This window comes from Ixodes scapularis, unplaced genomic scaffold (genome assembly GCF_016920785.2).
Source record: "Ixodes scapularis isolate PalLabHiFi unplaced genomic scaffold, ASM1692078v2 PGA_scaffold13__105_contigs__length_92229423, whole genome shotgun sequence".
Classification (NCBI taxonomy): Eukaryota; Metazoa; Arthropoda; class Arachnida; order Ixodida; family Ixodidae; genus Ixodes; species Ixodes scapularis.
In genome coordinates this window covers 45,227,094-45,253,439 of record NW_024609839.1, presented here as the reverse complement: position 1 = coordinate 45,253,439, position 26,346 = coordinate 45,227,094, and the positions used below count along the sequence as shown (strand labels likewise).

General features: G+C 44.9%; 2 protein-coding genes across 3 annotated transcripts in view; both read left to right on the top strand.

Annotated features, from left to right (window-relative positions):
* Nucleotides 1–5,992, top strand: part of LOC8042882 (acetylcholinesterase) — a 121,511-nt gene extending 115,519 nt beyond the window's left edge. Inside the window, exons 2-3 of the mRNA XM_042289619.1 lie at nt 4,104–5,587; nt 5,851–5,992. Coding sequence (XP_042145553.1) covers nt 4,104–5,587; nt 5,851–5,992 — 1,626 coding nt within the window. The remainder of the gene's footprint in view (nt 1–4,103; nt 5,588–5,850) is intronic.
* LOC8042867 (acetylcholinesterase) overlaps nt 1–26,346 on the top strand; it is a 309,154-nt gene that overhangs the window by 280,774 nt on the left and 2,034 nt on the right. For both annotated transcript variants that reach the window (XM_040210770.2, XM_040210771.2), the window contains exon 2: nt 24,452–25,928. In XM_040210770.2, the coding sequence (XP_040066704.2) occupies nt 24,463–25,928 (1,466 nt within the window). In that variant the 5' untranslated portion in view covers nt 24,452–24,462. The remainder of the gene's footprint in view (nt 1–24,451; nt 25,929–26,346) is intronic.

Here is a 26,346-nt window from a genome sequence, read left to right as displayed (position 1 = left end):
CACAGCGCTGTCTGACACACTTCCCAATCGGAGCGCTCTGCGAAAGGAGACTGCGACAACGACCGGTCCAATGAAATTTTGCACGGTAAGAAAATGAGCCGCACAAGAAACTGTTGTTACTGATATATTTTGGAAAGACAGAGCGTGGCGAGTTCCGAGCATAAAAGTTTTACCTTTTCAATGTCGATACTGTGCAGAGACATGCATCATCTTCAGCCAACTCGACATAAAGTTTCATCGCGCTGCGCTGATGAGCCGTTTTGTGCGATCCCTTCAAATGGCCAAGGATACACTTTACTTACGCGGTAGGAGTGAGATTCGTATGCAATTACTGCTTTTGGTTTTGGTTACTTTAATCTTGGGCTTATTGGCGATTTTCGGCACGTGTTTTCCAACCTGCTCTCATGGCTTCGTCCGTGGACCGTTAGTCGTTGTGGATATCTGATTCGCACGAGAAAGCTAGCGATCAAACCTGCCGCCATAGCTTTCCGGTTTAGCCGCTAGGGGCCGTCGATTTCGCTGGAATATTCGATATCATGAGCCTACCCAAGCTCGGCTGCCTTACAACGTCAAAAATAAATTGGGAGTTTGTGCCCAAACATGTAAAAGTATACAAGCACGCTGTCTGTAAAAGTATACAAGCACACAACCTAGCGTACGAAGAGGCAGAGGAAGAGGGAGGGGGGGGGGGGGGGAGGCTGAAGGGATGCTTTTAGTTTTTTTTCTTTTGCCCGATTTCTTAAAAAAGGCTACGTGTGAACAGACTTGTACACGTTACTGAAAAATAGTAAGGAATTACAATTACAATTACTCAAGGCTAAATTGTAATTTATTACAATTACAATTACCCTCCCATAAAAGTAACTGACCGTTACTCCAAAAAGTAATCCGTTACTTTCGTGGCGTTACTTTTAACATGATTTTAGGAAATACTCAAGTAGGAAATAAAGGCAAGAGGGTCATTCAAGTTCTTATTGTTGCAACCTGTTCCATTTAATGAGCTTGAGTATTTTGAGCAACAGCTGGCTCTCGAAAGTCTCGTCAGACATTTTGCGTTATTTCTTACTCAATATGTCGACTGCTACGCTGAACACCGTTTGAACTGAGGCGCTGGATGGGAGTGCCACATTGTTCCTCACGAATGCTTCATGCTCTGCATTGAGCTTCTTCACCGAAGCAATGGAAATACCATTTACCTCGAATGTAAAGCAAATCTTCGTAGTTGCAGCCGTTGCCTGCTATTCGAGAGACTTAGTAGATCGTTCCGATACCTCCGATACCCGCGATAACGGTACCCGATAACGATATGATGCATGCGCAAAGACGGCGGCGAAGTATCGGATGTCGTTGTCGGAGCCATCAGACCGATCTACTAAACTTCTCCATTGTCTAAATCGCGAAGCTGCGGAAGTCATCATACATTTTTCCAAGAGTAGAATAAGAATTGATATGTGTCCATCTTACTATACCGACATTTATTGACAGACATTTCAAAACATAGTTCTAACAGTAAGGTGATAATTAAATAATAAATAAGGTTTGGCTCGATATTCTTGTTCCTTTGGGTCTGAACAGTTCAAGCCTCGGTTGAGACGTTGGTGAATAAAAAAAAGTTTCCAGTATACAAATATAAGTAATAAAAGAAAAATAAGGACACTCATATCAACAATTAATTAGAACTTCGGTTAAAACAAGGAAATGTAAACGCACGTTTGCCGTGTGTACCTTTCTTGGTGCCGTTCAAAAACGCACGGCGCACGAACCGACTGCAGTTTTTTCCAGTGTTCTCCAGATAGACGTCCGCTGATGCCGCGGGCAGCGAAGGGCAAAGTACTAAGTAAGCCGCGCTGTGGCCCCATTCACGAGTTTCAGTCTCTCCCCAAGCCCAGAATATCAAGTCTACGTCAGCCACCATCATGTTTTATTTGTGAAAATATCTGCTTGAGATAAGGTGCGTCCTGCTGGTGCAAAACAGGAAGAAAAAAGGAAGACTATTACCATTTTCCAAGTGCTCGCAAAAAGCTGACTCACAAAAAGAGTGACTGAGATGCAGACAACCTGGCTAGAATTCACAAATAAAGTGGTCCAACCACCTGTCTGTTTTTTCTGTTCTTCTGCTCTTCAAAAAAAAACCCAAGTCTCAGGGTAAACGACGAAATGGTTAACCATAGAAGTTGGACTGCACAAAAGTAAGTAGCTTTTAAAACAGGGTCTAATAATGTGAAAGATGCAGAAAAAGAAATCCTGTTTTCTAAGAGAAGATGATTGATAAGTGTGCAGCAACGAACGAGGGTGTTTGTGGCAATAACACCTTCACATATTATAACATCTTTTTTAGTGGATTTTAGGGTAGGTTGAGCGTTGTCTCGTGTTGTGACATTATGAAAATGGTCGTAGTCACTATAACCGAGAAGGACATTGTTAATTATTTTCTGTGGACTTACTGCCTCGAGGTTCTCGAAGAGGCACACAATCACTTGGTGTCCTTCTCTCCCTGTCTTCGATTGCAAACAAAAAACAAAGGGACTAAAAAAAGCGGATATAACTTGCCCTTCCCCCCTTTTTTTTTTGTAGAAATGTTTTTTTTTTTTTTAACATTGTTGTTAGGGTCTAAAAAAAACAAAAAAAACAACAACAGGGGCTTGTTGTTGCAAAAACAGGCTTTGCGGAACTGAAGAGTGCCAAGCCTCCCTTTGGGCGCTGGTCAATTCGTGCGACAGTGTCACTGCGCTGGACTCTACCAAAAAAAAAAAAAAAACTAATTTAGAAAGGGGGGAAAGGGGGGGGGGGGCGGTTCTGAAAAAAAAAAAAAGTAACGGATTACAAGAAATCCGTTACGTAAAAAATGTAAGGGAATTACTTTAAAATTACTCTAGAAAATATGTAATTATTCCGTTACTAAATTACTCATAAAAGTAAGGGATTACAAGTAATTTCGTTATTTGTAACGGATTACGTACAAGTCTGCGTGTGAAGACGTGTTTTGTACATAATGTTGACAAGATTTAGATCTGCTTGTCACAGTCTATTGCTTCGTTAAATTTAAGTACAAGCTTTTTGAAAATGCAGTTTTAGCCTACTGTTGCGTTTCAATATATTTTGTAATAACCCCCCCCCCCCCCCCCGCCCCCTCATGCCCTTGAATCGGTTTTTGGGGTATGGTGAATAAAAAAATAAATAGCTACCGCCAGTTCTAAAGGATAACAGCCGTTAGCATCCACCACCCATGAATCTGTGACACCAAATCAAAATTTTAACTCAGTCTAGCGTCTCCTACACGCTGTAACGTTTGCGAGTGAATGCACTGTGCATGGCAGAATCTTTAAAAAATTCTAACCTAAATGCGAGAATCATAAAATACTTCATATGTCAGGAGTCTCAGCATTCCGGTTCCTTTATGCAGGCATCAAAACCATAATGTGGTAAATGCATACTGAGGCAGGATCGATATTAAAAAAATCGGTATTCAATGGGTACATGTTTTTTTTCTTTTTTTTATTCACTTGAGTTACCTTAACAGCCTCCGGATAAAAAAAAAATTATTTTAGCCTTTTCACTTTAGTGAAGAAGGAAGAACAGCGAAGCTGTACTTCCTTCTTCACCGCAACTCCTTCTTCCACCCGCAAATCGGCAAGATACAGAGTGGAAAGGCTGGAAAGATTTCCGCCATCTTTAAAAGACGGCGGCAACCAGACAACCGGCAAGCCGGTTGTCTGGTTGCCGATGTCGCTCACAGATGGCGGTAGCTGTCCAGAGTTTTGTGCCAAGATTTGTTTGCCCGTGGATACGATACTGGGGAAACTAGCCCTTAACAGCTCTGCTGTAAAAAACATATAGAAAAAAAAAAGAAAAAAAATTAGGCTGACTTCGAAATGACAATGTGCAATATGAATAGTGTACTTTAAAAACTCGGCAAAATACTTCACAGCATACTTAAATTTTAGACCAAATTTTCAAAAAAATCGCGGTGTGCTTTATTTGATAATTTTACCATAGCCAAGGTCTACCATTCCGTACAGGTCACAAAGGAAGCATGGGAATTTACGTACTTAAATACTCTGCCATGTAATCGAAGCTGTAATGACAATTTAAATTTTGCGCAGGTCTGCGGAGTACTGAAGGTAATGGCGCTCATCTGGATAGTATTCCTTGCCGTGGCCGGGCATAGTCAAGCGGACACAATCGTGCGACAAACTCGACTTGGCATGGTCAAGGGAATACTTATAGAGGCGTACGGAGGACTGGTCGAAGTTTACAAAAAAATACCCTTCGCCGAACCGCCACTCGGAAACCTGCGGTTCAAGGAGCCCGTACCGCGGTCACCCTGGGAAGGGACATACGACACCACAAATGGAACCAGCGTCTGCCACCAAGTGTTGCGAGCGACCTTTTTTAAAAGCGCAGAAAACTTCACCGAAGACTGCTTGCATCTCGGCATTTGGACGCCCTCGGAAGCGGCGAACAGCCCCGTTATAGTCTGGATTCACGGAGGAGGTTTCGCGCGCGGAAGCGGCTTTGGAGAGACGAGTGATGGTCTAGTGCTCGCTGCAACCAGAGGACTAGTCTTTGTTGCTATCAATTATCGCCTGGGAATTCTGGGGTTTTTGAACGCCAACTCGCCACACGCTCCAGGAAACCAGGGACTGCTCGATCAACATCTGGCGTTACAGTGGGTGCAAGACAACATCCGCTTCTTCGGAGGAGACCCTGAATCCGTTACGATCATCGGCAATAGCGCAGGAGCCATGAGCGTTCATGCTCACATCTTATCCCCCATGAGTAGAGGTCTATTCAAAAGAGCGGTGATGCTGAGCGGATCGCACAACAACATCGACTTCATGGAGAGCGTTCACGAAAGTACCATTAAGGGAAACGACGTGGCTAAGTTGCTAGGGTGTTCTCAATACGGCAGGGATCTTGTCTCTCATCCCGACGAGGTTATCGAGTGTTTAAGGTCGAAGACCGCCGACGAACTCGCCCTTGCCGTATCCGAAGTCACTGCGCCCAAATCATTTTCGTTTTTCCCAACGTTTCACGACCAATTCTTACCCAGGGTTCCAGCAGTAGCCATAGATCGTGGTTTCTTCCAAGACATTGACGTCCTTGTGGGTGTCACTTCGGATGAATGTTCGGTGTTTGTTGTCATTCCACCGGAATCAGTCCTCTTCAGAGAGTCAATGGACGGTATCGACGAAAACACCCTGGAACGTGCGTTACGGGAAAAGGTTTCGTTGTGGACACGTTTTGATATACAAGTTATGACAGAAGAGTACTTGTCCAAAGTTCCTGCTGGAGACAAGCTGGCGCTGACGAAAGCTTATTTGAACAGTGTTTCGGACAGGCTATTTAACTGCCCGGTACAGTTCTTTGCCGAGAAGCATGCGGCAAGAGGAAACGCGGTCTATTCTTTCATATATTCGCACAGATCGAAGAAAGATGGCTTCCCCTCATGGATGGGCGTACCTCATCACACGATGACTCCTTATTTATTCTCTCAGCCCTGGAAAGCTAAGAAAAACTTCACAGAAGAAGACAGGACGGTCAGCGACAACTTTGTGACGATGATTGAGTCCTTCGTCAGAAACGGGTAAGTAACTTGCATTCATGCAGTCCAGTAACATTTTACAAGGGGTGATTAACAGTATTCGGCTGTTTTTAGCTAACCCGTACTAAGAAAGATTCACTCATTTACGAACACTAGAGCTGAAGTTGAAAAGGGTCACTTTATTATAGATCTGATTTTATATTAAAACAAAAAAGTGAATTAGAAATGTGCTTAAATCATATTTTTCACTAAAACCTTTACTGTGATACATTCTAATTGCATGCGCTAATTTGATTTTGTCGCAGAAAACCTGTGTTGCCAAACGGTCGTGCCTGGCCAAAGTTCACCAAAGAAACGCCCATATCGATCATGTTTGAGTACAACAATTTCACCAGCGTTCGTGGCTATCGAAACGACGAGTGTGAAATTTGGAGAAAAGTTCTCTAAGCTTGGGGTTAGACTGAAAAAAAAAAGAAAAAAAAAAAGCTTCTGCTCACCGATTTTAACGGCAGTGACATCCCGGGCAGTTTGCATATGGAAGTAAAGAGCAAGCGTTATGTTGGGCCAAGGGTATTTACTTCCTGACCCCCTTTCAAGTTCGAGGATATTGCTCTTTGAGAACACTCGGAACGGTTGGTGATTCTCACATTCAACATTTTTATTGTTACTGGGAGACGGTTTCGAAATGAAAGTTCTCTTCCATGTATTGCTTATGCGTAATACTGAAGTGTGCTATTCTACTCTAGCGTTATGAGGAACCGCTTTGTACTCCGGGGCAAAATGTGTTTGCAAGGTAGTGATCCAGGCAAGTAAGATAACTGCAACGTCTTCTGCGGAAAGTTTTCGAATATGTTTGAATCGCATCTATAGTTGGGGAAGTTGGTTATATTACACCCATGGCCAGTGGCGTAATCTTTCCATTTTCCAAGGGAGGGGGGGCAGGCTGAGAAGTTCTCCGGGGGGGGGGGGGGGGGGGGGGTGCTGAGCGTTACCTTTTCGCCAGAACTGGACATTGAAGCTAACAAAAGCATGCTGGAATTCTATTTCCCATGTATTTTGTCAATAAAGGCAACGTGCGTGTTATTTTGTTTACATGCTGCGACTAGAAGCTCGTTACATGGCACGTAAACAGCGTCTCGGTAAGGATCATGGCCCGGGCCCGGGGGGGGGGGGGGGGGGGGAGGACGCGAGCCTCGATGCCCCCCCCCCCCCCCCCCCCCCCCCAAGTCTACGCGGCCTATGCCCATGGCAAAACTAAGTTCCCATTCTGGTGGCCCCACCATCAGCTTAGCAAGTTGCATTCTAATGGCATTTAAAATATTGTAGCGAGTTTTACTATTGCGTATACGAGCAAATGCAAGCACTGTGCGTTAGTTTTAGCATTGCGTGTCCCACACCAAACTGCGCCTTAGTCTGACGCGGGGTGACGTCGCGCGTGCGCAGTATGGAGCACGCGGCGCTAACGAAAACACACGGCGCTTGCGTTCGCTCCCATACGCAATACTAAACTCTCCTGTGTCTATCGGACCCACAGTCACCATCGTACGTCAACGGCAGAGAGGCATGTGGGGTTTTCGGCGTACCGCTTTTTCTTTATTCTTGGCACTTTATACAATACACAATATTTTTTTTCCTCTGTACTCGACGGAAGGGGAAGCCGGCAAGAAAAGTCGCCAACCAGCTTTACGGGTACCCTACAATAACACACAAACAGTAGCTTGAGAGAAAATGAAAATCCTTTGGGTCCACACACTACAGTTCGAGCTTCAAAGGTGATAAGCCGCCCTGTGCAAGGCGCTTACCTGAGTAAAACTTGATCAAATTCACCACGTCAAGGGACTTGTTTGCGAAGCGTGTGTCAACTCAATTATTAATCGTGAGCCCCAAGTGAACATTGACCGAGCTATTGTATCCTGTTCGTACGTCGCATTGCACCACTCTCAAGAGTGCCCAGGCTTCGATACCTGTCTTGAATTTCTTGCCTTGCAAGCCACCAGGGGCGCTGAACTTCTGAAACACATAGTTGGGGCTTACGTTCACGGAGCGGGGCGTTTGGATTTTTGCAGCGACAACGTCGCGCTTTAGTCACCGAAGCATTATCGGCACGCTACATTTATAATCTCCAACACGTGGTTTGAAACGAGTCCTGTGCCCTATAGTAGTAGGCCTCCATTAGGCATTCTACAGATGCTACCCACTGTAACGATGATAGTTGTCAAAGTGGACTGGTTGAATTTCGGATAACGTCTTTTGAGGTAGCATGAAGCGCGTCTCACATTTGGTGAATCCGTTTCAACATAAACGGGTTCGTATAAAAATTAAATTCTGCATTTAATGCGAGCACATTGATTGTGAGATATGGAAAGGAAAGGGGACGAGGATCAGTGAACTGGAAGCTATGGTTGTGCCGGCGGATCGCATCGAGGTATATTTTTGAATGGCAACTTCGCAGAAGCTGTGTAGCTTATACATGGGTATTTGTAACACCAATTATAAATAAAAAAGTATTTTTGGCAATGCTTCGTGGTTTCTATCTACGTGCATTTATTAGATCTGTCTCGAGTTCAAAATGAACTGTTGTAGGTTTTCATCGATGACATACAATTACGGCTTCTGGTGTTGCAAGAATTGCCAGCGGGCAGTAGAATTTTTGTTATTTATTTATGTACATTAATTTAATTCAAGAAATTGAACTAGCCTAACCATGTAACGTGTACAAAGCATATTTGACATGTTTGCTTTTAATAAATTTGTAATGTAATGGCTAATGAAGTGTACCTTCTTTATATTCCAGCTAGAGTTGCGAACGTCATACGACACTGGGTCAACCACACTTAAACGGGCTTCGCATCTTGCCGAACAAGCCAACATTCCAATCATCATCAGGAATAGCTCGTTATTATCAGAAACAAAACTTGCAGAGCGACTCGAGAGTTAATTAGATTCTGTAAAGTTTGTTTTAAACTAATACTGCAGGACGTGACTGATTTCTGATTCTCCTCCCGACATACTGGCGGACGTTTCTTTCTCCGAAGCCAACGTCACGTAAAAATAAGCAAACGTGATTGTAGTCGGAAGTCGCAGCTTCAACACGAATCTAAACCGCACATGTAGCCGTAAAACTGAGCTTTTTCAGGCCGGGAAATCTGGCACACGTATGAAAAGCGACGTCTTAGGCTTGCGGGACGTTACTTTTTAGCCCCAACAATGATAAAAGAGGATCAAGTGTTTTCCGTAAACAACAAAACGAAATGAGAGCTTGTAACTATATAGTTGGATAGTGTACAGCTGCAACGGAAAAAGAGTAGCACAAGTGACCGATGACCGGAGCGGCAAAATCGCGACACGCGGCGCTATTGTCTCCGAGCGCGCCGATAGCGAGAGTGCCAGTCATGTTGCATGTTTCAGTGCGGGGGTGGCCGGCAGTAAGTTGAGGGGTAAGATAGCGTTTAAAATGGGGGCTTTGGGATGGGCTGCTTTCTGCCGGCCGCCCCCGCGTTCAGACATGGAGCGTGACTGGCACTCTCGTTATCGGCGAGCTCGGGAACAATAGCGCCGCATGTCGCGATTTTGCCGCTCCGGTCGTCGGCCACTTGTGCTACTCTTTTTCCGTTGCAGCTGTACGTAGTGTACAAATCGAAAACGCCCTAACTTGAAAACAAAATATACTTTTTTTGTTTTTCGTAGCGTCGTATGTGTCGTATGACGCGAGAGTCAAGGGCACCTTGATGGTTTGTACGGTTGTATTCACTCGATGATAGCTCGGGATCGTCGCGCGCTCTACAAAAGAAGCTGCTGTCATACGACCACTTCTGCAGCGGAAGTGAGTTTATTATCGGCGGCAAACATAAAGCCAACCAGTTGTACGAAGCATCTTTTTGAGCCCTCACAACAGTGTCTGGCAATCGACTTTTTTTTTTGTTGTTGTTTTTTGTTGTTTGCTGTTGATTGGACAACGACCCTCCCAGTCAAGGTCTGCACGGTAGGAGCTGTCGCAGCAGGCACCAGCCAGGCGGCGCGAGCAGAGTGAGATCCCAAGGTTATACTTTGTCTCGTTGTAACTTGGCAAAGGTTGAACGATAAGCCTCACATTGCGTGCCGACGGCTTTGACATGCTCTACGTATACGAGCGCAACGCACACATATTGGAGCATGAAGCAGCGAAAAGCCTGATACTTCTTTGCATTAAAAGAGCACTCCGGTGATACGTAGTCACGTTCCAATTGGCCCGCCAGGGCCGTAGCTTCCTGGGTATACTGGCATATTTTATGCGATTACGGCTTCCCGGCCCTACCCAGTATTTCTCACTTCAGATATTTGGCTAAGCGGCGCCACCATGGAGTACTAGCTCACGTTTGAACAATGCAGCCGCCACTCCCAGGCATACCCAATGTTTCTCGCTTCAGTCGCTAGATAGCGCCAAACCAAACAGCATTGTAGGTGGACTACAATTTTCGTCTCATGAGCGACGCCATCTTCGTCTGATGGACGGTGGAACGCGTTGTGAGCATGCGCAGTGGCTCTCTCTCCCGTGGAATATTAAAAGCCGCGCATGCATTCCCCAACCCGGTCAGTTAGTAATTTTCGCGTGGGTAAGAAGGGCTGGAAAGTGTACGGAATTACCCATTTTAATGCACGTTGAAAGCGACGTCTCGCGGGTGTGTGGTGCCAACCTTAGGAAGCCACCTTCTCACTTCCGACACCAACCGACGTCGCGATGTCACGGGGACAATCAAGCGGCGCTAAAGGTATGTCGTCACGGCGCTCATATCGCCCTTGTGCGTTTGCTATATCACCGACCAAACCAATCACTCCGCGATCCCGCGCTTTTTCCTGCGCGCGATTCATTTAGCCGGTGATCGCCGGCCCGCAGAGACAAGGAGTGTCGTGACGACGCCCTTTTGGTGCCGGTTGATTGACTACATCGAATGTCCGACTCAATGTGAAACAAAGTATGGAACAATTCAGGGCGTCTAAGCTCGTCAAACACAAAGTTGGGGCCGAAGTTCAAGGAGCGCACCAACTGGCCTATCACGACGATGACTTCACGCTTTTTTCGTCAAACGTCCAATCCGCGCACTCCGCGAACTTTCGGCACCAACTTTGTTTGACGAGTTTAGGATTCCAGATCACTTACTGACAGAGGCACCTGCTTAGTATAACTGGCTCCAACTCGTATATTTAGTCGCCGTGCTAGATGCGCTGGCAGCGCCGCCGTCACTGACGCCGCGCCAACATCCGGAAACTATATAGACAGCGGAGCGGAGAAGACGGCATAACCGTGCCAGGCTGCATTTTTTTTTTCGCACACTGCTTAAATTTAGGAAGCTGAGCGGAGTAGAAGAATAACAAGACACAAAAGAAAATCTCTGTGTAACCTCAAAACGGATTTTGCATCGCTAACTAACCGACGGGCTGACGCAGCTAACCAACCAACTTCCGTCCTTCGGCTTACTGTCACAGGGCGGCGCTGCAGTCGAATCTGGCTCGCAATGACTTGGCTCTGATGGACGCGAGGGGACCGAGGCGATACTCCGCCTGGGTGTAAAATAAACTCGTACAGAGTGAATTGTTTCAGCTTACGATGGAGCCCAGAACGAGAGGACGCCATGAGTCGTACAAGTCAATCCCAGGCTGTGTGAGCGTCACGGTATACCTTCGGGAGGAATGCGACGATACGCGGAGCCTGTGGTTACGTGACACGTTCACGCCGCTGGAATGGCTGCAGGGAGCATCTGCCGCAGTACGTTGTAACGTAAAATGGAGTATTCGTAACTTTCACGCACGGTCTATAGATGCTTTACACACGTGCCAATTACAGCCGCCATGGCTGACCTCTTGTCTTGCCGAGATACCGAGCCACTGAAACGGGCATTGCCGAGCCTCCTCAAAGGCCAATGCTGGGGCAAATGACACATTACAATCCAATATGGCAAAAACCTGTCGTGCTGTGGTAATGATGGAGCGAAGTGATCAAAATAAGAGGAAACAAAAACTGAAGGTCGGTTATGGCGGCGCCCATGGACAGCTGCTGCAAAGCGCCAATAGCGAGCGCACCGGTTCCTATCATAATGGCTGTCATCTGGATGATCGTCGTAGACCAGCAGCACGAGGTTGGGTCTGTGACTGTTCCTCTCAGCTCCGAGGATGGCGCGCTTTCGGCCGCCGCCCTCGTGTCAGGCGTTTCTGCTCTTCTCGGCGCAGAGGAACGTAGCGGCGCCTGAGGCATCTCTATCTTCTGCGGCCGCAACCTCGGCAGTAGCGAAACGTGGCCGTCCACGCTATGGGGGCTATGTTCGACAAATGTTTCGTTTCTCCTAAAAAGATACCGAAGTGACGGAACTGACGATATCGCGTCTGATTGGTTAGAGGCTCAAGTGACGAAAGTTCCCTCTTTCGTCATTTGAGCCTCTAGCCAATCAGACGCGATATCGTCAGTTCCGTCAGTTCGGTTTCTTTTTAGGGGAAACAAAACATTTGTCCAACATAGCCCCTCCCCCCCCCCCCCCCCCCCCCCAATACACCGCAGATGAACTAAGGGAGAAGAAGAACTATGCTTTTGCATTCACAACTCATAAAAAGTTCTTAGATGTCCTAAGGATTTTTTTGTTTTTGTTTTCAATTAACGTGTGAGACACTCGTTTATGAAAACTAATTTTGTAGTTAACAAACGAAAAAAATAATACTTATTATATAAAGTTTATTTTTGATTCGCACAACAAAGTCATATAGATACGTGCTTTAATAATTCTTTGACTACGTAATTTCAATGCAGTGTAATTTAATTGCATGCTGCAATTTGGTTTTGTTGAAGAATACGCCGGTTGCCAAATGGACACGCCTATAGACAAAGTTCACCAGAGAAACGCTCATATATATCATGTTTAACCGGAACAATTTCACCGGCGTTCGTAGCTATCGAAACGACAAGTACAAACGTTGGAGAAAAGTACTCTAAGTTAATTCTAAACGCACAAAAAAGGTTCTTTACAGTGCAGTCAGTGACATCCTAGGCATTTTGAAAATCAAATTGAAGAGCAAACGCCATCCTAGACAAAGAAGTATTCTCACGCTCTATTTTTAAGTTCGATTGTAATTCTTTTTGATAACACTTAGAACGGATGTTGGCAGTCCCACTAAATGTTTTAATTGTCACTCAGAGATGGTGTAGAATAAATATGTTCTCAATAGGGAGCTTCAGAATATCGTTCCGATAACTCCAATGATGGTACCCGCTATTCCGTCAACGCCGATACCTCCAATGACGATCGGGTATCGTCGTAGTCGGAGCTATCGTAACAACCTTCTAAAACTTTCTTCTTGGGAACTATATGAGTACTGTTTATGTTTATTCTTATTTTCAGTGACCCACCAACAGCTTGACGCCTCCTTAGTGGTGCACTTATTCCTTCAGAAATACAACGCTAAACAGGATAAAAGCGAAACGTTAGGAAAGAACAATTGCCTCAACACACTGTCGAAATTTACGCTTTTCATCAAATATATCAAGGCTAGCATTCGCACAAATCTGTTCTAAATGGTTATAAGTCAATTGTAGGCGTGTTATGGGTGCAGCATGATAAAAGTCTATAGGATAAAACAAAGTATGAAGTCTACAAGACTGACGAGGAACGTGCAAATAGATGTGGCCGAGTAGCTCTGGGGAGTCGATTATACCATTTACAATCTTATACAAGTATGTCAGTTCACGAATTGTTCTCCTGTTGTGCAACGAGTCTAACTTCACGAGTTCACAAATCCTCTCATAACTATAGAAATAATTCGGTTGAAAATAACGATCAAACAAAACACGAACAAACCTACGTTGAACACTCTCAATTAAACCTGAATTTGTCACTCCAATACAGTTCCAAACAACTGAGGCATATTCAACACGACTACGCACCAGTGAAGAGAACAAACGTAAAATACAAAGTGGTGTCACTGTGTAGCCAGTGACACAGTGTTTTCCTGACAAGCCTGTATCAATTATTTAAATGTATTAGAAACTGATTTTCGAATAAAGAATTATAAGTAAAGCTTTTCTATAGTTCGGTGCGATATGTGTCTCCTTAGTAACGATTGAAGTACGACGGGTGATTGCAAGTGGCATTCTCCTTCCTTCTTGAACTTTCACTCTAGAGTACATACTACTGATTTAAGCTGTAGTTGCGTAAATCAACAGCCTGCCGTAAATTAGCTTGATATAGCAAATATTAAAAAAAATTAAGCTGTGTCGATGGTAGTATTCTCTTATGTTTGTGTACAGTTTTCAAGCGCGCTATGAAAACGTGTCATGATAATATGCATAAGCACAGAACGGGAAATATCTAAATGAGAACAGACAAAGAATTTTAATTACCACACGTTGTCGTTTTGGTGGACGAGGGTATTTGGAACTTTTCGAAAGCAATGTTCAGACTGAGTTAACGATCAATGGTACTGTGTATATATACTTAAAGCTGAAAGAAAAGTATCAGCATTTTCTTTTTTTTTTCAATGAACCGTGCGTTTTATTTCAATGTAACATCACGCATTCCAGATGAGAAATCATGGATGTATGTGCAAATATACATCCACAACGTATATCTGCAGTCAGCTTCACCCTACGTACAGAGAGACTATCATACATGTATGACAAATTAAAGGTTAGAAAAAAAGAAGATATTTTTGAATAAAAAGATAATAGGCCGGCTGCGACCAGCTGAGCCGCTGTCACCGGAAAATCATCAGAGGGATCGAGTGGCTGTAAGATACTTAAGAACTTCAGGGTATTCATAAAAAAAAATAGTCTATTTCTTAAACAGATATGAACAAGTAACTCAAACAAAGTAATTAAGTTAAGTTCTGTGTATCAGCCTCAAAATTAATTTGCGTAGTGTAGAAATTACTCAACTGAAAGTAATTGAGTAAATTACTGATTACCATAAAAAGTAGCGAATTACTTTTGAAGTTACTTTTATATGTGTTTTTATGGTAACAAGAAAGTACATAAGTTTTGATCCGTCAGCGAAGTTCTGCTAGCTGAATATAAAGCGGCTTGTGTTTTCACAGAAATGCTTTAATAGCTGCTTCTGCTTCTGCGTGCCTAATTGTTTTGTATTCCATTTTCTTTTTGCCGATGATGTACTGCGGATGTATCATTTTTCCTTTGAGATTTAGCACTGCCTGAGCTTGATTCTGCAGACAGTGTTTGCTTGTGTACCCGGTTCCGTAAAATAAGTCTAAAAACTACTTGGAAGTGCAAAGTAAAGTAAATTAGAGGTTACATGCCCTTCAAGTAAAGTAGTAAGTACACCGGGTGTAATGCACTTGAAGTAAAGTACTAGAAATACAATGTAGTTTCAAGGTAAAGTAGGAGTATTTTTCACACAATATTTCAGAATGCCCTTTCATCCCGTATAAAGCGGTTTTTTTTTTTTTTCTTTAAACTGGTATGCACTGCTTCAGGGAAAATCAGAAGTGAACCAGTTTTAGGGGTTTTTTTTTTTCGGGAAAGGCAGTAAATAATATGAGTCGCCACTGCTGAGTCTCTGACGAACCATTTAACACAATCAACTTATAAGGCACAATTATTTGGATCGGTCTTTTAGTCGCCACTACTTAACTCAGAGAAATGACCAGATGACGTCTCGAAAGACAGCACAAACTATACAGGAGCACCAGATGAGCTTCAGAGCGGGTGCTGCATTTTGTTACCTCCTTTGAGTGAGGATGCTGTGTGTACATCACCTGTAGTGGGCAAGAGTTCCTACGTTCTGGAGAAGCGGGGACAAGCCCTTTCTTCAAATGCCTCGAGTCTCCTTGAGCTTCGGGACAAAAAACAAACAAACAAAAAACACACACACACACACACACACACAAATAACGTCTGTCTTCGGTACTGATTTCGCAGTTACTCGGCCTCATTTGCGACGTGTCTGTGAGCTCCCTGCGCCTTGTAGCTTGGTTGTTGCAGAGGGAGGGGGGGGGGGGGGGGTGATCGTCAAAATTTTAGAGAGTTTTGGACAGTTCAAACTACTAACCTCCCCCTCCCCGCTTTGCCTACACCACGTTTCCACCTCTTTGCAAATATCAGCTGATCTTCCAACATATCTTTTTTTGTGCAGGAACGTGTGTTTATAAGCCAACCTACCTCTAAAATTCGAAAGTAATTTGTAATTTGAGTAAAAGTTACTCGGAGAAAGTAATTTAAGTAAACAACTTATCACCGAAATAGAAATGTAGAGGAACCTTACTAAACTACTCAGAAAAGTAGTTAAACTGCAGTAACTTGAGTAGAGTAGTTGAACTACGCACAAGTCTGCTTCCTAGAAAGGGTCGTTTTCGTAGGGATTCTACGAACACCCAGTTTCATGTAATAAGGTTACTCAGACGGTGTAGCGCTCCTCACGCGAAGTCCTATCGATTAAGACGCGCCAACTGGAGAAAAAAAACGGTTCACTACCGTTTGATTAGCGTACTTCTACGTCATCGTAAGTTTGCGTGGGTTAAGCTGAACACCGACGAAGCTCACGACGGCTGCGAATGTCATCATTTATACGTTTGCGTGCGGCGAAGAAGAGCGCAGAAGCGCGAGTTCTCGTCTTTTCTACCACTCTCTCTCTCTCTCAAAAAAAAAGAGTAATAACCTGCGACCACCCATTACGCTAAATTTGAGCACCTACTATTCCTGCCTGCATTATAGAAATCGGCATGAAAAATGAAAATGGACCGTATACGCGCGTGCGGTGCTGCGCTCGTGTCGAGTAAGGAGGACGCGAACGAAAGCGGCTCATCGCCGTCTGTTTTGCTCTCCTAACAAGGACGCGAACGTTTTTTTTTTGTTTATTCTTTTAACTGTGTTCTAATTACTTTGTCTCTATTGAGCTAGCGCGTTTGTTTTCATTACGGTCGTACCAAGGCTTATCACCGACGGAAAAGTGCAGTTGTTGCACCGTCATGGTGTTGTCACTGAACAGAGCTGCCTTTCGATCCAGCGTGTGCTTCCATTTTCTCTCAAAGTAAAACGCATGCATGATCGAAAAGAGTAAATTGCCTTTTTTACAGTTTAATATTTTAATGCTGTAATCCGTTTCACAACAATTAAGTCTGAGCGCATCCGACGTTGCAATGGAGTCAACCAATTGCAGCGCCAAAAAGTGCACCGTCACGGCGGTCGTCGGTTTTGCGTGTTTTCTATCGCTTGCTAAGCTAACCACGCACTGCGAGGAGCCCAGGAGCACAACGCGTTCAGCGTTCACGAATGCACCGTATCCGCTGCCTGATTGGCTACATCCGATCGCTGCAGCGCTCAGCGTGAAACGGAGCATAGCTTCATAAGCCTCACCTACCTCATCTTATGCCCCCTCTCTCCCCCTTCATACTACAAAACTTGCGAGTAATGTTGGCAGTTTTTCTTTTTGTTTTGTTTTGTTCTGGTAGCGTGATGAAGGAGCTTGTTCCGAAAACACATAAAAAGGCCGAAATAAAAACCAACATTGTCGTCGAGCAACAGCTACCATCGAACCACTCGTCTTATACGCGGTTTTTCTCCAATGGGCCTCGAGCGAGCTCGAGTTTGAGCTCCACCTCTAGCGAGCAAAATCGAATATACAGTATATGTATGGGTGATTTCATCGCAAATCGTGCAGGCAAAAAGGGTCAAATTTTTAATTTCGCAGAAAGAAATACACGTTACGGCGTCGTCTCTAAAAACGCAGTAGCCACAAACCCCAAGTTCGTCGGATTTTTTGTTCTCGACTTACGAATTATAAGGGAGGCCGCGGCGGAAAGCAGTGATTTTCACCCCCGCCGTGGGACGGATGTTTTGCTCGATCTCCCGCCGTGGATTTTAAGTCCACATCATATTAACTTTTGTGCGCATTTTTCTGGAGCTGTACTTGCGTGTAATACGACGCATTCTCACCCTTGCACAGAATAGCTGCGAAGGCCGTGCAAGCGGCGAGCGTGTGCACCTCCGGAAAGGAAGTCCCATACCATTTTTTTCAGCGAAAATTCGTCGACAACATTAGTTTTCTTTTTCATTTATTTTTCAGCGTTAATCGTAAATCGTAATCGTAATTGTAATCAGTGTTAATCGTAAATATCGCAAAACGCCCCAACAAAACAAAATGTCCGAAAAAAACAAAAATCAGCTTCCACTGTGGATTAAACCCGCGACACCTTGCGCGTAAGGCAAACATCTTAACGCTAAGCTACGCTACAGCTTAGAAGATCTCGTTTTGACAATTCGTTTTATACGAGACTTTCGGACGGCACTTCACGCGTGAGTAGTACCGTCGGAAGGCACTTGAACGCTCTGCAAAAGTGCCGTCGGATGGTACTGGGGTCACTACGAATCTTCTTTTGCAACAGGAGTGACCGACGGGACCGGGCGAACCAAATTGGAAAACGCTGTTTATGGATGTCGGCAATTGATACGCAAGAGAACGCGACGAGTACAGGCGTCACGTCGACAACACACGCCAGCGAAAACACCGCCGAGCCGCCGAGTACACGACCACGCACACACTCACCGACCGACCGACGTTTCAAAATGCAGTCGGCGGCATCCAAAATAAAACGTGTTTACATCAAAGAACATCAAATAGAATGTGGGCGTCCGTGACGTCACTGGCTGCGCCCCCTGGACCTCAAATCGGTGCCGAAAATACGCACCCGGTTGCTTGCGGTACTTAAGCTACCATAATTACATTCGTAGATATAAATCTGTGAGAAAAGAAAATAGCAATAGCAAAAACGCAGCAAGGAGAAACATTCTTATTGCTTTAATAAATCACCGAAAGTGCGATTTCTTTTCTCGTTCACGTAAACTTTTCGCAATGTTCCACAGACGCCTTCTGACCGCGCGTAGACAAATGCTGGCACACGCCTGTTACTCGCGCATGATCGCACACATGATCGCACGCATGCGCATGATCGAAGGCTGCAGTGCCGCTTCGCACTCGATGCAAGCTTGCGTGGTCCCATCTTACATATACACGCTCGAGCCCCCTGGCATAGCTTCCACTATGCTCTGAAAGCCTTGCAGTTCGACGACGGAGCCATAGAGTGCCCGGATGCAGGATTGGAGCGCGAGGATCTAGTAGCACAGAACATCGAAGGGCCATTCCTCGGCGAACCTGGACGTCAACACACAGCTTTTGCAGCGTGGCGAGGACCCGAAAAACACTCGTTCGCTAGGGAGAAGTGTGTTTCGGCGTCTCGACGCAGCGGGGCGCCAGTCACGTGGCTCTCGTCCCATCCGTTGTCTGTCGCTCCACCTTTTCCATTTCGACGGCCGCTTCTCGTGGCGATCTGCCAGGCTTTGATGGTTTATTGGAGGCTATGTCTCTACTCGCTGTTCGAATGGGTTGGAATGCTTTGGAAGAGCTAGTAGAGAAAGAGACAGCTAGCTTCGTTTCTACCTACGCATCATTCCAGTAAAAGCTCAACGCTCCGGTGTCGCCGCGCGCTAATCATTGCTCATCGCTCTGAGGCCCTAATCTGGACACTTGGCGGAAAATGTTGGCGAGAAATCGGACGGCTATGATTGGCCGGGGCCCTGAGCCAATCAAGGGCGTCGGATTCCTCGCCGATTTTTTCGCCAAGTGGATGGATTAATAATCCTTTCTAGATTAAAACTTACATTACGTGAAAAGAATAAAGCGTTTGCAAAGGAGTTTTTTCTGCGACAGACATCAAACGGGCTTTATTTGTTCAATCGGATATAATCCCGAAGAGTATAAACAAGCAGAGGTAACCTTGCTTTACATGGAAGACGATTGTGTATCGGGCCATGGATCGAACTAGATAACGCGAAAGAGCCCTTGAGAGGCTGTCAGAGAAACGTCTGGGGGTCGAGAGCGATTTGAAAGGACGTCCTTGAGAAGCTCTTGGGAACTGTGATGAAACACGACACCAGATAAAACGTCGTACTTTCCTGATATAGCGTCAAGTTCGATCTCTCTCTCTCTCTCTCTCTCTTCCTCGTTGTAGCAGCCGATGACGCAGTATCAAAGTTGCAAAAAGAAGCATCACGTCATGTTGGTAGGCTTGATGATGAAGACAGAGGTAAGTTCAGCTGTTCTCGATGTGCGCATCGTTGAGCTCACCCTTGCCATTTGAGCCGATACTGGGCGTCTGTAATGTGTATTAATTTCTAACAAAAATATTTTTTTTTTAACGTTTGGTATAATGAAATATGTTTTAAGCTTACTATTGCAACTCCGTCCCGCCGCTCGCCCTCTCGCGGACGAACGAAGAATCAGAGAAGCTGGGACGGCGGCGGCGACGGTGGTAGGGACGGTCAACCTTGTTGCTGCGGTTGTCGCATGGTTCTGGTCAGTGTGTTCGTGCATCATGCAGATTTCATAAAAAAAAAAAAAAAAGCGAGTGCGGTCATGCAGGCATTGTTGTCTTTACCCTCGCAACTTTTAAAAATCGACACGCTCATTTTCCTAGGTCAGCATCTCCGTTACCTGTGATATGCTCCTGCCCTGACTGCTTCGTTTTTGTGGTCAAATAGGTTAATTTTAGCAGATTGACCAGCCTCAGAGAGCAAGCGCACGGGAAATCCTGGAGAATCTGTACCCCATCTCTTCCGCCATCTTGGGACTACTGTCCCGCCATCTATAGGGCGTTGGAGTTGCGAATATGTCTTGTAACTTATTATTGCTCCATAGACGATAATATTGGCCAGCGCAGAATACTAGAGAAGGAATCACGAGGCGAGAAGCCTCATCAAAACGAGAATGGAAAATAAAAATCAATATAATTTAAATAGTGAATTAAACCGTGATTTATTATTTTTCTTTGCATTTCTCGAGAGGTTTTGCTTTGACGTGCTAATGATAGCCGTATCTCAACACGGGGAGTCATAGTCGAATTCTGGGCCGCCGAACACTGCCGCTGAAGAGCTCGCCGCTGGCCTCCAGCAGAGCGAATTCCTCGTATTCAGAGCCAAGGCTGCGCTGCAAGCGTTGCGCCTAAAGTTGCGCAAGCTCGCCGGGGCGAGAGCGTTGGGTGAGAGCGAGCGATTGAGGTACAAAAGGTCAGAAAGGATGCTCGAGCAAAATATGCACCCACCTAAAAAAAAGAAAGGCCTGGGCGCCACCGAGGCGAATCGGGCGACGGAAAATAACATCCTTTTGTGTCGCTCATTGACACACATCGCGCCAATTGTCGAGACGCGTCACGATGGCTGCCATGCGAGAAAACATATAGGTCCCCCTTGAAATCCTTTTGTGCTGCGAATTTAGAGGAAGACTCTTACGGGAAATATTGGGAAGGTATGAAAACGCGTGAGGTATACCTTGTTCTTCTATTGTCACAGCCGATATTGCTTTTGCAAAAGTGAACGATGTTGGATTACTTTGAAGGGGAAGGTTACTACGTCATCCATTCGAGGCCCGTTGGCGGGCGAAGTGGTATTGCGAGTCGTCGGTGCCTTCGTGTGGTGGTTGTCGGGTGTGTTTTTTTTCGAATGGTCTTTTCTTAACCGTTTCTCTTTATATATTGTTGCGCGATGCCTGTTTTCTTTTCGGGTTTCGCCTTGGATTTTGATAAGCCCAATCGTAAGTACACACGCTACGGAAGATATGTCAAGTGAAGTGGTTTGGTTTGGTGCTTTGAGGTCCAGAGAAAGGGCGGAACAGGAGGAAGAGACGTTGGACTCCTCTACAGGGCAAGTCGCTACCCGGCCTGGGGAAGGGGAGACCGGGGGGGGGGGGGGGGGGGGAGCCAAAAGGTGGCGAATAGAGATAGGGTGGAAATTTAGTTAAACTCTAGGTTAATGAGCGTGCACTCTCCCAGGTTTAACAGTTTCCAAGGGACACTCAAGTGTTTGGGTCGAGTGCAGTGAAATAGAATGAAACGAAGTGAAATGAGACGCTCTTCTTGGCGTTTTTTTTCTCCCGCTTTCGTCTATAAAGCGTAAAGAACTGCATGTCGTACATTTGCCTACTTAGTTTGCAGCCGCCACAGTCTTGACAGCTAGTTTCGTACGATTGGTTGAGTATACGAATAATGTAATACTAATACAAATTAAATAGCGCATGTAGGACAGGAGCAAGAGGATTAACCAATATAAGCACTGTGATAAAAAATAAATAAAACCATTGCTGTCATGTTTAAGAGTTTTCTTAATTTAATCGACAATGTAAATAGAGTCGTGCGTCCATATGTTTAAAATGCGGGGGTATTCAGGTTGTTGTATGCCTCCTAATTTGTTTTCACGGGAATCTAGATGAGTAGGAGCATGGGACGCATATTTTGAGTATTTCAAAATGGTGCTCGTTGAACTGATTGCCTCCGAGCGCGAACAAAACAAAAGTTATCAAGCTTTCAAAATGAAGAGATCTCTTACAGCTTAGGTAGGAGTTGTAAAAATGTACCATTACTCGAGCTGATCTGATCAGGGAGCTTGGTGTATCGGTCGATTGATAACTCACGTTGAAATCACATGTCACTACCATTTGCCGGGCATGATTTCACGCATGACTCGGCACTTTCGAGCACCGGGTGCTATGTTTCGTTTCTTTTGTGCATTTTTTAGACCCCGACTTAAATTCGTTTGTGCCGCGGCGTGAAACGATTTATCGGAAAGTGAATGGGATCGTATTGAAGCGGTACAAAGGCGTTCGGTTCGCAAAGTCTATAGTAGGCACGTTCACCAGGAGACTACACTTCCAATACCATTCTCTTGTTAGGGTTTCGAATCTCAGCGCTTTAAGTGACCGTAGAAATTGTCGAGTGTAGTGTTGTTACAAAACTCATCTAAGGCCATACTGATGTACCTGATTTTAGGCCAGAATAAAGTTACGCATCCCAGCTAGTTTCACGCGACATTGCAAGGCGTTTTATTTTGACGAGCAATTTGAAGGATCATCATCACATCGAATTCCGATTTCTTGCGATAGCCATCTATGTCCAGCACGATTTCTTTTTCATGCCTTGTTTTATCTTTGAACAGCTGCATATACTTGTAATAAAATTTATTACGACTTAGTCAAGTTGATTTTGTTTTTAATTTTTATGCGGAAGTGATTTTTGCGATGCACCAATGTTAAAACACTCATGGTGTTTTTGGGCACGTAATCAATACCAACAACAACATCAACATCGGAAGATGCGGGATTTTATTACACGTGAGTGAGAAACTCCGCAATGATTTCAGGGTTCTCAGACGCTCGTGTCGACAACTGGTCCTACGAACGTTTCAGAGACTTAAAAATGGCTGCGTTCTTCATTAGAGAGCATCTTGTTATTCGTTTTAGTCACGTGCTCGTGGGGTGATGCCGTCCTACAGTCAGTTTATGCTGAGTGAAACATCCGGAGAAGAGTTTTGAAACGAAAAATAAGTAAAAAAAAGTGCGTTCATGGATGCGACTGTGAAAACTCATGAAAAGAAACGCCGATGGAGGCAGCCTTGGGCCTCTCCGCCATCGTACACAGGTTTTGTTACTGGCACTGCAGAAAATATATGATGACCATGTTCTAGCTGCACAATAAAAAAAGAAAACAAATCTTGAATCTCAATATACAGATGCCGGAGCCACGGACAAAAAAGCCGATCTTTGTTGGCTGGACGATCTCCGGTCCCCGAGTGCTTGGTAGATAGTGACGGAAATGCAGAAAACAATCAAAGTGACGCGCGCACAAAAAAAACATCATCTAAACGGTTTACATACCATAATACATACTATAGAAAAAGTTGGTACATTAGTTTGCGATCTAAACTATTAATGCCAATGCTATCTATGCAATATTTATTGAGTATATATGGTTAGGTTCTAATTGTGTGATTGCGAACTGCGCTTTGTACGACAAGGAAACACACTCCACTCCCTTGAGCAGCAAGTAGAGATGGTGGGCATGTCTTGGGTTAACTCAGATCTACGTGCTAAAGTTACCACTTGTGCAGCAGGTGCAAGGCGGAGCGTCAGTTCGTCTGCTTTTTCTTGCCGAGGTTGCGGTGACGCCAGAACGCCGAGCTTTGATTGGCTCTGATTGGCTCTGATGGAAGGATAGTGGGTAGACCTCAAAGCAAGCTGCCTTGAGATCTACCCACTATTCTTCAATCATAGTCAATCAGACGGCTTTCTGGCGTCACCACAACCCCCGCAGAAGAAGCAGACGAACTTGCGCTCTGCATCTTTACTCGAGGCCATTGCTTGAGCGGTGGCTGTCGTCGGCGTCGCGGACCACCAAAAAATGTTCAAGCTGGCAGTTGCAAAGATGTTTCGTCCGTTGTTCGTCCCCATACGTAGCTTCGTATTTAGCAGCACTGTAACTTAGCAGCGTGCACCAGTTGGTCGAGATAATATTATCATTTGTGTTTTCGCACCACCATCCTTGCGCACCACCGTCCTTGCTGCACGAATAAAAACTTTATCACACCCTCGTGCCTCCCACGTGTTTTTACCCTGAAATTTACATATTTAGGGGTATTCAATGACTCTCTGCTAGTGTCTAACTGGATTAATACGTTCATTTTCACCAATACAAAATTTAACCAGTAAACTTTAGAGAAGTAAGTCGCTAATTAGGATGTTTTTTGGTATCCCTGGCGTCCGCCGAGGCGGACGTTTTTTCCTGAAAATAGCTCGTTTTTGTTTTCTCTAACACCCTATTGTTCGAGTTTTTTTAAAGTATTCGCAGAAACACCTGGTATTTTTATAGACTATTAGTCAACTATAATATACATAAATTGTACTTTCTAATATAGTTACGAAAATAACATAATTGCTAATTTTTTTTTTTTGCATCTGCTAAAGTTTTATTACCATTCGTACTTAATGTTCAGCCATTTGGGCAGCAAAAATTGAGCACTCGCGAGAAATATACAATATTTTTCATCCCTCCATTTAATAAAGCCCAGTCATCATGGTGAATGAAATAACAGTTCGCTTCTTTGTGTTTCAGGAACTCTAAACATGGCAAGGGCAGTCTGGATTGCGCTTCTGGTCACCTCAGCATACTGCGAAGCTGACACCGTAGAACGGCAGACACGACTTGGCAAGCTGAGGGGAAACCGGCTGAAAGTGATGGGGAACGTCATCGAGGAGTACGTCGGAATTCCGTACGCGGAACCACCGATTGGCGATCTACGGTTCAAAGAGCCAGTACCTCGTTCACCCTGGAAAGGAACCTACGATGCTACGATTGGAGGCAGCGCTTGTCCTCAGAAACCCACATTCCTCAACGCAAAGAAACCAGTAATATGTACTGAAGACTGTCTTCACCTCAATGTGTGGATGTCCCAAAATGCGCAGAAAAGCCATGTTCTTGTATGGATACACGGTGGTGGTTTCACATTCGGAAGCGGGTTGTACGACAATTACACCGGTTCCGCTTTGGCGGCCAAGACAGGATTTGTGATTGTGTCCATGAACTACCGCCTGGGCATACTTGGCTTCCTCAACGCGAACTTTCCCGACGCTCCCGGTAACCAGGGACTCTTGGACCAGAATCTTGCGCTGAGGTGGGTGCAAGACAATATCGAGTCCTTTGGTGGTGATCCCGCCACAGTTACTATCTTCGGAGCCAGTGCGGGGAGCATGAGCGTTCACAGTCACATTTTATCTCCGATGAGCAAGGGGCTCTTCAAGAGAGCGATGTTGATAAGTGGTTCAATGTACAATATGGATTTTTTTGAGAGTGCCCACGAAAGTATCATCAGGGGAAACGAAGTTGCTCAGTTGGTAGGCTGTGCGGAACCGGACATAGATCTTGTGTCCAATCCCGACAAAGTCCTGCAGTGCTTGCGGTCAAAGAAGGCGGATGAATTGGTTCTGGCGTCAAGCGAGGTCTCAGACCCGGTTCTATTCACCTTCCTCCCGACGTACCACGACAAATTTTTGCCGAAAGTCCCCAAAGTCGCCATTGACCGTGGATTCTTTCAAGACGTCGAGATCCTTACTGGTGTCGCGACAGATGAAGCAGCTATGTCGGTCCTGTTCCCTCAAACCCCGGAACTCCTAAAAGAATCCTTGGAGGACCTGACGCTGGACAACTTTGACAACGCGATCCGCAGGTCGGTGCTCGCTTGGATCAAATCAGGTATCAGCAGTCTGCTTCAAGAGTATAAGGACAATGTACCTCCTGGAGACAAGGAAGGCTTGAGGCGGGCTTACATCGACTACGTGTCGGACAGAGCATTCAAATGCCCAGTGCAGTTCCTTGCCGAGAAGCATTCAGCAAGAGGCAGCCCGGTCTATTCGTACATTTTTGCTCATAGATCAAAAAAGGATGGTCTTCCCACGTGGATGGGTGCTCCTCACTATTCAGACGTTCTTTTCTATATGGCTCAACCTTTTAACGACGATCAGTCTTACAACGAAGAAGACAGGAAGATCAGCGGGGACATGGTCACAATGCTGGCATCATTCGCAGAAACAGGGTATGTTGATATATCTATTGACCAGTTCCCCATCTTAAGCAAAATGCGCTGTTTGCTTAGTTTCTCAATTCTCGGGCAGGAAGCATTCTTGAGACCCTCGTTGCAAAATGAAGGGGTTTATTAATGATGGTTCAAGCTACTCAGTTATCGATATTGATCTAAACATTTTAATCCAAACTGACCAAAATGTTGCGCGTTTACAGATAATTGGTCTTTATATCTATAGACTACACACAGCCTGCTCATATAAATAAACATGTCTGCCGTAATTATATATAATGAATTCTTAATAACGAAATGCAATGGGTTGAACAAACAAATTATCCCCTGCAAAAGTGCATCGATCATGGTTTTTAATCATATAATTGCTTTCCTATAATAGAATGTTTTTTTCTGTTTGTTTGTTAAAAAGGGGGCC